This window comes from Hemiscyllium ocellatum, chromosome 1 (assembly GCF_020745735.1).
Source record: "Hemiscyllium ocellatum isolate sHemOce1 chromosome 1, sHemOce1.pat.X.cur, whole genome shotgun sequence".
NCBI lineage: Eukaryota > Metazoa > Chordata > Chondrichthyes > Orectolobiformes > Hemiscylliidae > Hemiscyllium > Hemiscyllium ocellatum.
In genome coordinates this window covers 163,284,339-163,302,673 of record NC_083401.1, presented here as the reverse complement: position 1 = coordinate 163,302,673, position 18,335 = coordinate 163,284,339, and the positions used below count along the sequence as shown (strand labels likewise).

At 39.1% G+C, this 18,335-nt stretch overlaps 1 protein-coding gene across 1 annotated transcript in view; it reads left to right on the top strand.

Moving 5' to 3' along the window:
* The window catches only part of lrba (LPS-responsive vesicle trafficking, beach and anchor containing), an 866,835-nt gene that overhangs the window by 638,101 nt on the left and 210,399 nt on the right, over window positions 1-18,335 (top strand). The window contains exons 45-46 of the mRNA XM_060827381.1: window positions 1,663-1,803; window positions 5,062-5,181. Coding sequence (XP_060683364.1) covers window positions 1,663-1,803; window positions 5,062-5,181 — 261 coding nt within the window. The remainder of the gene's footprint in view (window positions 1-1,662; window positions 1,804-5,061; window positions 5,182-18,335) is intronic.

Genomic DNA, 18,335 nt, shown 5'->3' with positions numbered 1-18,335 from the left:
GCACACAGGGATCTGGGTGTCCTTACATATCAGACAAAGATTTAGAGAGGCATATGCAGCAAGCAGTTAAGAAGGCAAATGATATATTGGCATTCATTGCAAGAGGATTGAGTTCAGAAGTAGGGATGTCTTGCTGCTGGAGTATTCTGTGGTCTCTGTAAGTAAGAAAGGATATAATTGTTAAAGGAGGAGCGCAGTGGTAGTTCATTAGGCTGATTCCAGGGATTGGAGAACTGCACTAAAGGACCAATTGATTCAATTGAGCCGGTGTTCACTAAAGGTTATAAGGATCCGAGGAAACCTGATTGAAACATATAAAATTTTAACAGGCTGGTCAGACTAGATGCAGGGAGAATGCTCTCCCTGTTTGGGGAGTCACAGGGATCACAGTCTCAGGATGCAAGGTATGTCATTTAGGACTGAGTTGAGAAACCTAATCAAGGGATTGTAAAATGTAGATTTTTCTGCCAGAGTAGGCTATAGAATCCAAGTCACTGACTCTATTCAAGAAGCAGGAAGATAAAATTTTTAGATTTTAAAGTCATCAATGGGTATGAGAGAAAACAGAAATATGGCACTGAGATAATGGATCAGCCATGATCATATTGAATGGATGAATAGTCTCAAATGGCCGACCCCTGCTTCTAGTTTTCTTGTGTTAGCTGCATTTAGGTAAACCGGATATATATGTGGTTTAGCAACCAGTCTTTAAAGGGCCACACTCAGTAAGTTCCTAAAATGTAGTTCCCTAAATGTGCAGCCAAAAGGTAGGTTACCTGTATTTAAATAATATGCCTGCTCTTACCTCCTCTTCCCTTGATTACCTCCTTGGCCACCAAAACTTCCCAATTCAGTTGTTCCTATTTCCCATTGTCCCCTTTTACAATGTACCCAACGGCGACAATGACACCTTCAGCTTCTTGATGTTTGTGCATCACCAGTGAACATCCTGCTGCAGTCTTTCGTACACCTGTTCATTGGAGATGCAACCCAAAGTCTAATAACAGGGGTGAAACATGTTTCATGATTTGCCAGGCTGCATGAATTTCTAAGCTGGAAGTATGAGAAAAAAGGAAAGTGTTTTAGCGTTTGTTTTGTTGATACTACTCTTCGGAGGGTCAGTGTGGTCTTGTTGGGCCGAAGGGCCTGTTTCCACACTGTAGGGAATCTCATTAAATCTAATCCAATTAAATCTCTTGTCCAATTGTTATGGTGTAATGCTCTGGGTTGATTCTTTGTCTTCTTCTTAATACTCTGGACCTCTTTGTATTCACCACCTTTAGACAACCTTTCTCATAATTTAGTGTTTTGAAACTAGGGATGAGACTCCCAATCCTTTTCTGTTATTTCCTGGGTTTAAGTTTTATTTGTGCCTCAGGGATCGTAAACTACTCTCTTGTTACATACTCGTTACATTTTTTTTAAACAGGCTGCAAGTTATTTTACATCCAAAACATTTCAAATTGTGCATTTTGTTTTCAAAATTCCAGTAGCATGATGCTTAAAGCTTGAATAATTTACCAAAGGTAATCTTTAGTTCAGGCATTTATCAACAGAGAGATAATAGAACCTAAGGCAGCAATTGGACAAATTAACATTTTGATGTAATCTTTGAATTTCTTCTTTTCATTTCAAGCCTTTTTTTTTTACTTTTCCCTTTAGCCTATTGGAGCCCTTAACCCAAAAAGAGCAGCCTTCTTTTCAGAGCGTCATGAAAACTGGGAAGATGATCAGGTTCCTCCTTTTCACTATGGGACTCATTATTCAACCAGTAGCTTCACTCTCGCATGGTTGTTAAGAATTGTAAGTACAATAACTGTAAAATTTAAAGCTGTTTCGTCCAGTCAGTACATTAATGTCTCTCTTCCATTGAAAAAGCACTCGCAATTGTCCCTTGATTAAAGCTGAATAATGCAGCACAAAGCAGACATAAATCTTGTATGTAAACTGGAATATTTAGCCTAATTTCCGATAATTACTGCTACTTAATTTTTTTTCCAAATCAGAATTTATTTTAAGGTAATTTAAAACTTAATTTCATAGCTTCATTTTAGTATATATTCTGCATAATTAGGTGATAATTTGACAGCACTGCACATAAAGTATACCCATAAAATGATTTACTGTTAATAAAGCTATTTATGATGTGAAGCTTCATATAGAAAGAAAAATGGGAAAAACAGCATTCTTCAATTGCACTCAGCTGCATTTGCATTAGGCCATATTTTTACACACCAAGTCGCAGTTAAACATTGATGTTTGCAAATCTGCTTGCCTGTTACTGTTGAGTAATGCTCTCAGAGCCTAACACCTCTGTTACATTCTTAACCAACACACACATTGATTTAATATATCGAGCTAAAAATACTGGAAATATGTGCATGTCAGGCAGCATCTGTTAAGAGGAAAGATATTTTGGGTATGTACCTCTTCATTGGTTTTCTGATTTTCATTTTTAATTTTGTTTCATATTTCCAGTGTTTGCAACTTTTTGTATTTATTATACAGTTCATTATTTTTAATAACTGAATGCTATTCCTTCCCATTTTTCTGAGCACTGATAATCCTCAAACATTTAAAAAGTCAATTATTATACATGAATAATGATTAAATTTTCAGCACATTTCGTACAGTTACAATTCCACCACCCCTCCCCACCCGCAATATGAAGATCCTGGCTATCATTTTACACCTCATCCATGTATCCATTAATGTATTAACCTAAACACCAAATGTCGACTACATTCAGTTAATTATTTTGTAATGCATAACAGCTGAGCCTGCTCCTGACTTCACTGAATGTTCATGCAAGCACAGAGATCAGGAGTAGGAATGCTTGCTGATATTTCTCCTCCTCCTTGTTCTGTTCTTATCCCAGAATAAGAGAGAGTCACTGTTGGTAATATGAATAAGAGGAAATAAGGGAAAAGGCAGAATGAGGTAGAAAAAAAACAAATAAAACAGGAGGAAAGGGTTAGGCAAGAAAAGTACAAAGAGATGGATTAAGAAGAGTGGGGAAATGAAAATTAGTCAAATGGAGGTTGAGAGATGGAGGTCGAATTAAATGGGAAAAGAGGGAACAGAAGATGCAGAACACGTTGGAAGAGTAAAAAAGGGCAAATGAGAGTGAAGTATAGAATAAGATTTTAAGTGAGTAGGCAATGAGAATACATTATTATACAGAAAAGAATAACAGATGAGAAAGGAAGAAGGAGCAATTACTGAGCTAAATTATTTTATTCTTCTACACTTAATGATTTATTTAGAATTGTATGGCTGTTAACGTATAAGCTGTTATACTAAATATGAAATGCTGTGTAATATATGAGTAGACAGATATGAATCATTCTAAACTATGCAATTATGCATTTTTTTCTTGTTTTCACCCTGTTTGAAGTCCCACTGTCCATTCATAATTCAAACTTCCTGTATCTTCTATCATTATGTAACGGTCTAGTTTTTTTTGACAAATACTATCATACTGCTTGAGCAGAATAATTCTACCAGTCTAGGCACGAAATTCAATCCAACCCATCCCCTCCTGATAAACTGTATAAATTCCCAAATGCATCATATAGGTTTTGCAAGCGTCAGTATATCTGCAGTAGCATAGTAATAATGTTCTATTTTTTAGACCAATTAAAAATCTAACAGTGCCAGTTCTGACAAAAGGTCAGATTTGTTTCCTTCTTTACAGAAGCTGCCTGCACTGCTAAATAGAATTCTAGAGTCACAGAGATGAACAGCATGGAAACAGACCCTTTGTCCAACTCATCCATCCTGACCAGATGTGCTCACCTAAACTAGTCCCACTTGCCAGCACTTGGCCCATATCGCTCCAAACCCTTCCTATTTATATACCCATCCACATGCCTTTTAAGTGTTGTAATTGTGCCAGCCTCCTCTACTTCCTCAGCAGCTCACTCCATACATGCACCACTCTCTGCATGAAAAAGTTGCCCCTTAGGTTTAGGGTGAGAAGGGAAAGATGATAAAAGAGACCTATGTCCTCAAGTTCTGAACTCCCTCGCCCCAGAGAAAAGACCTTGTCTATTTACCCTCTCCATGTTCTTCAGGATTTTATAAACCTCGATAAGGTCACCCCTCAGACTCCAATGCTCTAGCCAGGGAAATCAGCTCCAACCTATTGAGGCCCTCCCTGTAGCTCAAATCCTCAAACCCTGGCAAAATTCTTGTAAATCTTTTCTGAACCCTTTCAAGTTTCACAGCATTCTTCCGATAGGAAGGAGACCAGACTTCCATGCAATATGCAATTTCCAAAAGTCAACATCCGATACAGCTGCAACATGACCTCCCAACTCCTATACTCATTATTCTGATTGATAAAGGAAAGCATACCAAGCGCCGCCTTCACTATCCTATCTACCTGCGACTCTACTTTCAAGGAGTTATGAACCTGCACTCCAAGGTCTCTTTGTTCAGTAACACTCCCTAGGACCTTACCATTAAGTGTATAAGTCCTGCTAGGATTTGCTTTCCCAAAATGCAGCACCTCGCATTTACCTGAATTAAACTCCATCTGCCATTGGCTCATCTGATCAAATCCCATTATAATCTGAGGTGACCTTCTTTGCTGTGCATTACACCTCCAATTTTGCATATTTTGTTTTATTGTATTGCCTCTGATAGTTCTTACTAATCAATCATTCAGAATAACAAATAAGTCACTACTATCCAAAATATGCAAAGCAGGAAGGAAGTTTTTTTTTAAATAAATATACTTTAAGAAGTATTTAAGCTGATTGTAAGAAGAATCAGTTAATTCAACTGCAAAAATGTGAATATTGTTTATAGAACAAATCAGACCGATTTTTAAAAAAGTTACTCAATTAGATAAATCCAGAAATTTGTCTTCGGGTCAAAGTTTTGAAGGAATCATGTAACATAGAAACTCTGATAATTATCATAGTCTTACTTCCAGTTCTTTGAAAGCTCAATGAATGTCAGATATTGTTATTCCATAACTGACTACATATGGTTGTTTAGTGTATAAGTGCAGTATATTTTTTCCCTAATATTCCTAAATATTTTCCTGTGCAGGAGCCATTTACTACCTTCTTTCTAAACCTACAAGGAGGAAAATTTGATCATGCTGATAGAACATTTTCAGCAGTGTCCAGAGCATGGCGTAACTGTCAACGTGATACCTCTGATGTAAAGGTATGTAAAATTGTTTATTGTTATACTGAACAATCTTGTCAATGATTCTAAAAGTAGATGCATCACTTACTTTGTGTATCCCAAAAAGTGATGAACTTTTTAACTTAGCAGATATATTTAAGCCTGAACCTACTTGGTCATAGTTGTCGGAATATGTGCAGAGTAGTAATTTCCAATTTTAGTTATGATTCTGTACATTTCTGAGGTTTCACCGTTTCATACCTGCTGATTTCTACCTGGGATGCACACTACTTGTAATTGTTGTCCTTCCATATCCTTTTGTCTAGCAAACCTCAAGGTTTTTTTTGTGTCATATACAGTTTTCCATTTACTGTAGTCATAGTAGTCACATTTCTGGTGACAATGTCAATGTTGTGACTATAGCTGAGGTGTTTGATTTACTATCGTGGATGAGCTCAAACTTTTCCAAATTAAACATAAGCCAGCTAGTCACTTGTTCAGTTCTTGCTTACAATTCTACACCTTGTCATCTCTCCTCCTGACTGTGCTAAGTACAGGAGTGAGTAATCGTCTTGTCTTGCTCATCACTGGCTGAATTTCAAGGTTCACAGTCAGTCCATGATCAAGAATTCATAATTACATTGTTGTAATATCACGTTCTTCCACTCTCATGCTTTCATCACTAGCAGCTCTCAACCTTTTGTGTATTTTCTTCATTGAAGAGATTTTAGCTCATGTAGACATCTGCCAGCTGCATTTCATCCTCTGCTCAGTCCTGTTGACACATTAATCCTGTCTTCACAACCTTCTACTAATTTCCTACTATAAAGTTCTGAAGAAGAGTCATACTGGGCTCAAAATATTAACAATGCTTCTCTCTCCACAGATGCTGCCAGCATTTTCTGTGATTGTTAAGTTTGGTATATTGGATTATCTAATAGGTCTCAGGCACCTTTGACTATAAAATCAAAACAAAATGACCAACAAAAACGATAGCGTTTTTTTCAGCCTGATGTTCTTTTAGTATCTTTGATGTAGTGACTCAAAATTACTTGTGAAGTGTGGTGGCAGTTGCAATTAACTCGATGAGGACAATGTTTCATATTTCAGTTGTATTTAAATGAAATTTAGGTGACAATTAACTCCACAGAAGTACGGGCACAGTTACTGGTAGTTGAAAATCTTTGTGATGAGTGAAGATATAGAGCAGGATTTTTAGGTGCCACCGGTGTCAGGATCAGAGGTGGACAATGTTTTGGATAATGCTGGTGATGAGCATGTTAGATTCCTGGTGCCATTTTCCTGAAGGCTAGCTAATTTTCAGAATGGAAATATTGGGTCCTGGAAAAATGTCTGACTCAGAGATGAGCTTTATTAAAGTTATCGTTGATAGTTTGTTGAGGGCCAGTTTATGATTTGGGTTGGGGTGCCTATGCTGCACACTGAGTCTAAAGCAGAATATGCACACTGAAACAGCAATGCAGTGGACAGCCACATAAAGAGGCAGGTACAATTGGTGTACAACGGTTATGGTTCAAGCGTTCTGTATGAGCTCAGGTACTTCTGGAATTCATCACTCTCTTGGCATCAAGTTGCATAAAAGATGGGATTCAAACTTACTAATAATGTAGAGAGTTAAATTGAACCTAAAGGCAATAGCTCATAAAGGGAGAACTGTTCTCTGAATATGTGCAAAGTCCTCAGGGAGAGAAGCAGAGACCTGGACTCTCAGTATAGGATCTCCCTGACAAAAGAATAAGGTCAGGCTTTGCTGGCGTTTTTGATCATTGCCAGATACTCATTTATGTATGAAGCTAAGAGTCTCAGTTCTGACAAGTTCTCAAACAGTGCTATGACTTTTCTGAGAAGCTGGTAAGTACCCTGGACCCGTATTTGTCATGTGTGCATATTTCCTGAAGTCTCTTTGATTCTTGTGCCTGCTGGAGTTGATATCTTGGGGCCTGTCATGTGAGTCTGCCAAGACCCTCACCTTGATGAAACAAAGAAGGCTATTGAACCCTTTCTGGAAAACTGGCCGGTTTACCTGAGCACAATTACATTGCTGTCAGTCGCAGCAACCCACAGCCATGCCAGTATTGGCCGGAAGAGTAGCCTCTTGCTACCATCTAGAAAGAGCGACGCCCTCTGTTCCTCAAAGAAAATCTCCAGGTTGAGTCAAAGAAGTGAAGAATATCCCTAGCCTGAGCATTAGACTGCTACCTATCTTTGTTGTGGTTCTGCTCGCCGAGCTGGAAGTTTTTGCTGCAAACGTTTCGTTCCCTGGCTAGGGAACATCATCAGTGCTGTTGGAGCCTCGTGTGAAGCGCTGCTTTGATGGTTCTTCCGGTATTTATATTGGTTTGTTCTTGCCGCTTCCGGGTGTCAGTTTCAGCTGCAGTGATTTGTATGTGGGGTCCAGGTCGATGTGTCTGTTGATGGATGTTCTTGCCGCTTCCGGGTGTCAGTTTCAGCTGTAGTGGTTTGTATATGGTGTCCAGGTCAATGTGTCTGTTGATGGAGTTTGGGGATGAATGCCATGCTTCTAGGAATTCTCTGGCTGTTCTCTGTCTGGCTTGTCCTATGATAGTGGTGTTTTCCCAGTCAAATTCATGTTGCTGGTTGTCTGAGTGTATGGCTACTAGAGATAGCTGGTCGTGTTGTTTTGTGGCTAGCTGATGTTCATGGATGCGGATTGTTAGCTGTCTTCCTGTTTGTCCTATATAGTGTTTTGTGCAGTCCTTGCATGGTATTTTGTAAACTACGTTAGTTTGGCTCGTGCTGGGTATTGGGTCCTTTGTTCTAGTGAGTTGTTGTCTGAGCGTGGATGTTGGCTTGTGTGCTGTTATGAGTCCTAAGGGTCGCAGTAGTCTGGCTGTCAGTTCTGAGACGCTCCTGACGTATGGTAGAGTGGCTAGTCCTTTTGGTTGTGGCATGTCCTCGTTCCTCGGTCTATCTCTTCGGCATCTGGTGATAAAGTTGCGTGGGTATCCGTTTTTGGCGAATACCTTGTATAGATGTTCCTCTTCCTCTTTTCGCAGTTCTGGTGTGCTGCAGTGTGTTGTGGCCCTTTTGAATAGTGTCCTGATGCAGCTTCGTTTGTGTGTGTTGGGGTGGTTACTTTCATAGTTTAAGAATTGGTCTGTGTGTGTTGGTTTCCTGTGTACCCTTGTGGTGAATTCTCCGTTGGGTGTTCTCTCTACAACCAAAAGGACTAGCCACTCTACCATACGTCAGGAGCGTCTCAGAACTGACAGCCAGACTACTGCGACCCTTAGGACTCATAACAGCACACAAGCCAACATCCACGCTCAGACAACAACTCACTAGAACAAAGGACCCAATACCCAGCATGAGCCAAACTAACGTAGTTTACAAAATACCTTGCAAGGACTGCACAAAACACTATATAGGACAAACAGGAAGACAGCTAACAATCCGCATCCATGAACATCAGCTAGCCACAAACGACACGACCAGCTATCTCTAGTAGCCATACACTCAGACAACCAGCAACATGAATTTGACTGGGAAAACACCACTATCATAGGACAAGCCAGACAGAGAACAGCCAGAGAATTCCTAGAAGCATGGCATTCATCCCCAAACTCCATCAACAGACACATTGACCTGGACACCATATGCAAACCACTACAGCTGAAACTGACACCCGGAAACGGCAAGAACATCCATCAACAGACACATCGACCTGGACCCCACATACAAATCACTGCAGCTGAAACTGACACCCGGAAGCGGCAAGAACAAACCAATATAAATACCGGAAGAAACATCAAAGCAGCGCTTCACACAAGGCTCCAACAGCACTGATGATGTTCCCTAGCCAGGGAACGAAACGTTTGCAGCAAAAACTTCCAGCTCGGCGAGCAGAACCACAACAACGGATACCCGAGCTACAAATCTTCAATCAGATTTTAAACTACCTTTCTTGTTTGATCATGAGCGCATCCATTTTCTCATTCAAGTCATTGCCATAGTATGTTTAGATGTGCACCTGTGTAGTCTCACCTCAATTTCCAACCAGCATCCCAGATTGGCTGCCTCCTCAACGCATCCACTTCAGTTGAAATCAGTGGTGGCAACTACTTCCCCTTGGATTGAAGGAGGGAGAGCGAGGGGGTTTGAGACTCCTAAATCGTCCAATTATCAGTTTCCTGACCCCAGAGGGAATATCAAACACATGAGATTCAAATCTGAGTTTGCCCTACATATGATTCTGAACTAAGATTTATTAGAAGAAACAGAAGAATATTTTCTGAACATTTGTGATATACATTGCAGTCATGGCAATACATGCCTAAAATATGATTATAAAGAAGAAGTAGATGCATTCCTACCTCTCAGCATTCAGATAGAGAGTTCCAAAAAAGACTCATGTTGGATTTGAAACATTAACTCTATTTCTCCCTCTTGACCTGCAGCAGCACTTTGTTTCTAATTCAGAATAGATAGTGTTTTTGTGGTGCCTGGACAATTAAATTATTTAGAATTATATAGAAATGCTGAATGAATAGAACAGGAAAATATTCTAACTGACTAATTGATTCCAAATCTGTGTTGTGTAAATGTACTTTATCTAGTAATGATGAATTGAAAAATGGAAATACTTAATATCCTTCAGGGCGTTCAAATTGGCAGGATTCTACTGAACTCATACATTTTTTAGTATTTAGTCAATATCACAATCCAAAAACACACATCAAATCAGAAATTTTTAGCATCAACAGCCTCCAGGTTTAACTATTTTTCTGTTTTCTAATTTCCATTCAGCTTAAGTTTTAATCACAGAATAAATTTGCATATAAGCAAAGCACAACACACCGACAAACCAGTTTATTGCCAAATATACAGAATATCTACTTTATTTTAGGGTAATAGACATCAGGACAAATCTTCTGTGATCTTTTTTCATTTCAAGAGACTCACTTGCACAGTGGACTGATTGATTATTTTGATTTGTTCTTCACATATCAGTTAGTTAGCTTAGCCTGGAGGTCAGTGGTAATCAACATTGCAGAGAATCCCATGAATTGGCTGTGGAGAGAGTTCAGACTTTAATGAAGAAAACTGAAGCATATGTGTGGTCACAACCAATTCATGTCTTCGTACTGTGAAAGCCTTGGGGTTCATGATCAAAACAAAGGCCCAATATGTTGGGATAAAACCTTTATTTGAAGCTATCTCTTATGGTAGTGCCTTTTAACAATATTAATATTCTTAATTTTTTTTTCATACATTGCTTGTTTTTTGATTAAAACTATCCGAGTTTGGCAATATTTCCCCAAATATCAATAGAAATTTACCAGAGTCTTACTGTTTCTTGATTTTGTTTTTAAAGCACAAAATAGCTAGTCATTTTTTAAAAAGATCTGAGGCACACGCTATTTTCAAAGATTACGTTTTTTATCTCAAAATATATGGTGTATTAATGTTTTTAGGCATTTAATGCTGTGATTGCCATGCATTTCACAATGAATTTTAAGAAAATATTCTTCTGCTATTTCTATCAAGTCTTATTGGGAGTTCTGTAAAGACATTTGCATGAAGATTTGTGGAAAATAAGTGCAAGTTTCATGCAGTCCAACCCAAAACAGTCCTCCAAAAGCAAAATTAATAAATAAGCAAATATTAAGGCCTTCCAAAATAGAGTAAGTGGAAAGATATTCACTTAAAAGAGAATGTGACTTAAGAAAAATAATCTCAGTGCACTGATTTGGGCATAAAAGAATCTTACCTGTTTACTCACATCAGGGGTATCACTTATTTCAAATTATATATTATAAACATAAATTCCAGATAAATAAATCTATTATAATCTTCACCAAAAACAAGATGAAGAAAGTAATCAATTTTGTTTACATGATGCAGTATTAAAATTGGAATGTAAGTGAACATTCAGTGACAGAGCAAAATAACAACTTGAATTCATCTTTAGTATCAAAGTATTTCAGGGTATTTCGGGACAGTGGGAGCATTGTCAAACAAAAATTGACATCAAACCTTATGAGCTACTAAGTCAGTTATTCAAAGTTTGGTCAAAGACCATTTGAAGTCTGTATTAAGAGTTCAGGATTAGAGCATTGCAGAAATTTCATCAGCAAGACTGGAGAATGTTGTAAAGATAAAGAGGGTCAGAGCCATAGAAGGACTGGTAACACATACCAACATAATTCGGTGATCATGAATGATGAGTGAATGTTTCTTGATGTCTGTTATCATGGATAAACTCAAGTTCACAGAGGGTGCAAGATGGGAGACTGACCAGGAGAGTATCACAATAGTCAAGACTAATGATCACAAAGGCACAAATAAGTTTTCAGCACCACATGAACGGAGTCAAGAATGGCATTACAGAGGAGGAAGTATACAATCTTGGCAATGAAATAGATACAAGATCTGCAGTTTATCTCTGTAAAGTAGGTTGTTTGATTTAGTCTCGAAAAGTGAACAAATAGTATCAGTGCCTTGGGATCAGATTTTGTGGTGGAGACTAAGGCAATGGTTTCAGTTTTCCTAACTTCTAGCTGATTGAAATTTCTGTACGTTTGTTATTAGATGTCGGACAAGCCACGTGACAATTCAAAGGCACATAGGGGTTGAGAGAGATTAGGCAGAACTGTCTTGTTCCAGGTGATGCTACTGAGAATGAACATGTGGATAAGAAATGGAATTGAGAGAAAATAAAATGGAAGACTCGAGTGATGGAACATGAGTGAAAAGAGAACCTACTGAAGATAAGTTTGTGTCAAATGAATAACAATGAAACCAGATGGAGGTAGTTACATGCAGCTAGATAATGGAGAAGCACTGGAGGTGGATGCTGCAATCAATTATCAAGAGATCAGTAAGGATGCAAAATAATAATTTAATACAGCCCCAGTCACATAGGATGCCATTGGACTATAACCTGGTGTTGTGTGATTTTTAGCTTTGTCCACCCCAGTCCAACACTGGACCTCCAAATCATGGATGCCATTTGTGACTTTGATAAGGACTATTTCACTACATCGGCAATGGTTTAGACCTATTTGGATGTGTTCAAATGCATAGTTTTGGGAAATCTCGCTATGGATTTGCGAAGCAACAAAATGCTGAGGAACTGAATGTCCATGGTAGGTTTGAAGGGAAGGGCCCAGTACCTAACTAAAGGAAACTTGCAAATAATATCACCTGAAGTGGAATCCAGAAAGAGAAGTTGGCTGGTCAGCAGTTTGTTGGAACGCTGGTAGAGGGAGCAGGAGGCCAACTTCATGGATATATGAAAACTTGAAGAAAGCACAAAAAGAAGGACAGAACAGAAATTAGAGAAAGCAAGTTGGGGAGTAAGGTGGGAAACTCTGGGACATTTGGCTTGGTGGGCTACGAGAACAAAGGCGCAGCAGAGACATGTTTATAACAGATTTTGTAATAAGATATCGATAAACTCCTCACATCTTTAAAGGTGAAGGTGGAAGGGCCAGAGAAGAAGGCTTCAAGCAGTGAAGAGAAATCAGGGAATATTTCCACAGTCTCACATGATCCTAGTGTCCGTAGTAATATTATAAAATTCTATTGTAAAATTCAACTTTATTGTTGAAATTCTTTAGAACTTTGCAACTTGGCACTGTGGCTCAGTGCTTAGTACCACCGAGACACAGCGGCATGGTCCCAGGTTCGATTCCAGCCTCTGACACCTGCCTGTATGGAGTTTGCACATTCTCCCCGTGTCTGTGTGGGTTTCCTCCGGGTGCTCAGGTTTCCTCCCACAATCCAAACATGCACAGGTTGGGTGAATTGGCCATCTGAAATGCTCATAGTATTCAGGGATGCCTAGGTTTGGTGCATTAGTTAGGGGTAAATATAGAGTAATGGGCCTGAGTGGTTACTCTTCGGAGGGTCGGTATGGACTTGTTGGGCTGAAGGGCCTGTTTCCACTCTGTAAGGATTCTATAAAATTCTATGAAAATGATAAAACTCTTCTCATAGCAGTAAAATTTCCCTTTACAAAAAGTGCAAAACAGCAAAAATTCCTTTTCTTTATGGTACTTCTTTCTGTCCCACTCCCCTCCCAGAAATAACTAAAGCCACCTGGCCATTTTTTTCATTACAGTTGCCAGCAAAGTATTTTTGGATAAATAATATATTGATGTTATTTATTTCAGGGAGAATTATCACCAATGCTTAAAAACATGGTTTACCTTCAGCCATTCTGCAAGTTATTTAGTGCTGCCAATGGGTAACACCAGACACTGTAGAAGTCTGTCCTATAGTACAAGTACATTGAAGCTTGAGGCTGGCAGCTTTTCCATAGGATGTAGGGAAAGAGGAAAATAATATGATTTTTTGGCTCTCCCTTTCATCTTGCTTTATCTTCCATTTCTGAAGAGAGCAACCTTAATGATTTTAACAGATCCTCATAATTGTTTTAGTATTTGATTAATTCTGGTCCAATCATGATATTCTGTCAAATTCTTTGAAATGTACATTACAGAGTAGTTATTTGCAAGGATTTGAAAATGTTATAACCATGACATGCAAAAGTAAAATGCATGTTCATTGTATAGCAATGCTTCAGTTAGTTATTTGAACACCTTTATTTTAAATTGAATACATCCAAGACAGTGAATACTTTGTTAGAGATGATGTCAGTTTCTTCATTTAAACTTTGACTTGTTTTAGGAAGAGCAAAGACAAGGGAGGTCAGAGGTAGGTGCAGTAATATTAATCTATTGAGTCTTAAACCACCTTCATACTGACTGACTTTGCTTTTGTGTGCTCAAGAGTTATTGCTAGTCTCTGACCTGATGATTAATCTTCCTTGCCCTGGTCTTGATTTCTTTTCTTCAGATATTCTTAACTGAACAAGAAATTCACATATGATAGGTTTTGGTCCAATAGATTACATCTGGTGGTTGGATATTGTAGCTTGAATGCCAGTGAAATGATCTTGTTAGTGTTAAGAGTTACAGGTTTTCTTTCTACTACTTATCTTGAACATGCCATGCTGTCAAGCAAAGCTGCCTTTTAAAATAGTTTCTTTTCATTTCTTCCAAAATGTTTTTTGCTGCATCTTTTGAGCCTGCCACATCCCATTTCTTACCGTGGGTGACTTACCTGTAGTTGGTGATCTTTCTTGGCCTGTGATATCTTTTGGCCTCAAGTGAGACTTCATTGCTGCAATGGTGAAAATAAAGTTGTCTCCAAGAAATGTGGGTCTCAAGGTTTATTGACAGTTTGCCTGTTTTACTGGAATAACATGAATATTGAAGTAGCCAGTATTGTGGGCAATGTGCAATTGCCTATTCTATGGTGAAAGTGAGAATTCTGGTACATTAGTGAAAGCTTCAGTGTAAGCACCCACACTGAAAACATTTGTTTGGCTCTTTGCATAAATCAACAGGAAGCCCTTCCCAAAATCTGGCTGTCTGAAACATGGGCTGCACCCTATTTGTATGTAGCTGGAGTCTACTTTTTTAAGATACTGCTGGAGGTCACCACCAAATAGGTTTATGCATGAATACTCTCATTGCACTTGTTGATTATAAAGCATGTTCCTTCCAACATCACCATGAGGACTGAACTGAGGGTTACCACCAAGAAAGCAAATGATTCAACATTATCTTTAAGAACTAGGAAACTGCCCCTGCACTTCTGACTGGTTTTCACTGCTTGCATCAATGTGCTGACTAGGTGTAAGCCTTCAATTTAGCTGAGCATTGTGCTCCTGATATCAGGTCTATAAGATTGCAGATAGTGGTTCATAAGAATGTGCTGATGGAAAATGTTCTATGGTCAGGTAATCCTGTTACAAGACTTGGACAGTGCTCCAATTTTAATTATCAAGGTATGAGAGCAGAAAGAACCAAATGACATAAAGTTCTTTTATCTAGTCATTTTAGGCTTTTGGTCCTCAGAAATCTGTCTCCAATTTATTATCGTGTACTTATTACATGGCGTTGTTTTCCCTATATGCATTAGGATATTTAAATAATTAAAATGTATTCAGCCACAGAGCCGCCACTGCTGTTGTAACTATTTGATAGTTTGGTCACGGAAGATCATTTTTCCTTATATTGGATAATTGTTTTGCATCTTGATGCAGGTCTTAACTGCCTAAATGTCTCAATTGAGGAGAACTCTTGCTATAGGAATTTACCAGAGATACTTAGAGAACCATGACCTCAAAAAAACAGAATTTTATGAAAGAGAAGGATGCTTTTCAACACATCAACAACTCACCAGAACTACTCAAATGTCACAATTATTGGGGTGGGACTGAAGTGGTTGAACAGGATTGGAGTAGTTAATTAGGAAATAGACTGTAGGCAGACACAAGTGACCAAGTGCTGAGGCTTGTGAGCAGGCCTGCCTTGATTGCCTGGAACTTTAACCAGTTGGATTAAAGGCAATTAGCAGCCCACCCCACTAACAACTCCTTGCCCATTCACCCCATATACTTTGTGGACAGAAACAATGAACCAAGCAGAAAAATAGCACGTGCAGACTGCTCAGAAGAAAAGCATACACTCACATATCATCTTTTCAAATTAGTAAATGCTGTTCTTACAATGCTGTAGAAGTGACCATCACTAAACTTTCAATAAATGAGCTTCTAATATTTCACATCACTTATTCTAATGTAAATGATCACTGGTATTGGTAAAAGAGTTTGAAGGAAGATCTTGAAGATGTCAAGCAAAGTCAATGGTTCTCTCCAGTTGTCAAAACAGAACCTCATATTGTGATTATTCCATGAACCAGGGCTCTTGATTATACATTCCCTAGCTATGCCATTCAGTATATAAAAAGAGCCCTTAAACCTCTCCTCTTTGTTCCTTCAAGTATCATATTTTTGGATGTAGGTTTGCTTGCTGAGCTGGAAGGTTCATTTTCAGATGTTTCGTCACCATACTAGGTAACTCTGCTGATGATTCCTGCTTTCTATTTATATGTTTGGGGTTTCTTTGGGTAAGTGATGTCATTTCCTGCACTTTTTCTCAGGGGGTGGTAAGTGGGGTCCAAGTCAAAGTGTTTGTGGAGAGATTTCTGGTTGGAATGCCATGCTTCTAGGAATTCTCGTGCTTGTTTGTTTGGCTTGTCCCAGGATGGATGTGTTGTCCCAATTGAAGTGGTGTTCTTCCTTATCTGTATGTAAGGATACTAGTGAGAGAAGGTCATGTCGTTTTGTGGCTACTTGATGTTCAAGTATCCTGGTGGCTAGTTTTCTGCCTGTTTGTCCAATGTAGTGTTTGTTACAGTTCTTGCACGGTATTTTGTAAATGACATTAGTTTTGCTTCTTGTCTGTATCGGGTCTTTCAAGTTCATTAGCTGCAGTTTTACTGTGTTGGTGGGTTTGTGGGCTACTATGATGCCAAGAGGTCTGAGTAGTCTGGTAGTCATTTTTGAGATGTCTTTGATGTAGGGGAGAGTGGCTAGGGTTTCTGGACATGTGTTGTCTGCTTGTTTGGGTTTGTTGCTGAGAAATTGGTGCACTGTGTTCATTGGGTACCCATTCTTTTTGAATACCTTTTGAATGTTTTCAAAAAGAATGGGTACCCAATGAACACAGTCAGACGATTTCTCAGCAACAAACCCAAACAAGCAGACAAAATGCATCCAGAAACGATAGCCACTCTCCCTTACATCAAAGACATCTCGGAGATGACTGCCAGACTATTCAGACCCCCTGGCATCACGGTAGCCCACTAACACACTAAAACAGCAGCTAATGAACTTGAAAGGTACTACATTGTACAAACAGACAGAAAACTAGCCCCCAGGATACATGAAAACCACCTAGCCACCAAACGACATGAACCTCTCTCACGAGTATCCTTACGTATAGATAAGGAAGACACCACTTTGACTGGGACAACACATCCATCCTGGGACAAGCCAAACAGAGACGTGCACAAGAATTCCTAGAGGCAAGGCATTCCAACCGGAACTCTATCAACAAACACATTGACTTGGAACCCATTTATCACTCCGAGAAAAAGAAGCGGAAATGACATCTCCAGCCCAAAGTAACCCAAATATATAAATAAAAAGCAGGAATCAGCAGCAGCGCTCCGTCTGGAGGCTCACTGAAGATGTTACCTAGCATGGTAGGTAGCATAGTGAGCAAACCTACATGCACAACCTCAACCTGAGCTGCAAATCTTCTCAAAACTCGCTAACATCATATTTTACTTCCAAGAAAAATTTGTGAATTAATGCTTTTCAGGGAAGTTCCACGTATGTCATTTTAATGTATGATACATTGATCTTGTTTACGATGTATACTGGATGAATGGGTGTGATAAAACCGGGAGTGCCATGGAGGCTGTAAAAGGATTATTGGGTTGAGGAGTTGATGGTGTGGGGTGTATAATAGAGAACATAAGTTGGCATGAGAGCCATAAGACAGGTTTTTGAAATGAGTGGGTGACACGAATTGGAGTGGAGGAGGCATGGGGCTATTAAGGGGCATTGTGATGGAGTGCAGGTAATGGCACAATGTGCGTTCCAAAAGGTTTCTGAGTACAGCCCATAATTCATAACTTCTCTATAGGACCATGAGCCATGGGGAAGTGCAACTGATTCTACTAAAATTGCTTGAGCCTAAGAGATGCCTACCTTGTAATAGACCCAACCAGGTTAGGAGAACACAGTGCAAGCCTGCTTGATAATGCTGACCCATTGCCATCCATCCACCTTTCATCACCTTGCCTTGCCTGACTGTCAGTTCTGAGCAACAATGCTCCCATCCCTATATCAGGTGGGTAGTTGGAGCAGGCAAGCTACTGGAGAAGTTATACTCTAACCCAAGTCTACCCTTAACCAGTGGACTCCATCAGCAGTACACCTTCCCTCATGCTGCCCTTTATAGAAAAATGCCTTAAACTAGGAAATAATAGCTGAGGACCTTTTGCAGGCACAAATATTCACCAGAAACCACTTTCTCACCATTGACCCTACTACTTGTTTCACTCAGTTTTGGTCTCCCTCAGTGACAAGTTTTGAATAATTTTAACCATTTCTAGACTGACCATTGCCTCTGTGCAGCCATTCAGTAGCAATAAGGTACTCAGGATCTTTGAGACTGTAGCTATGGAGCAGAAGTCACAAGCTCTCCAATTGGAAGAAATTAGTTTTACTCTATTCAATCTATCAAAATAGTTCATAATTTGCTGAACTCTACTCAAGTCCTTCA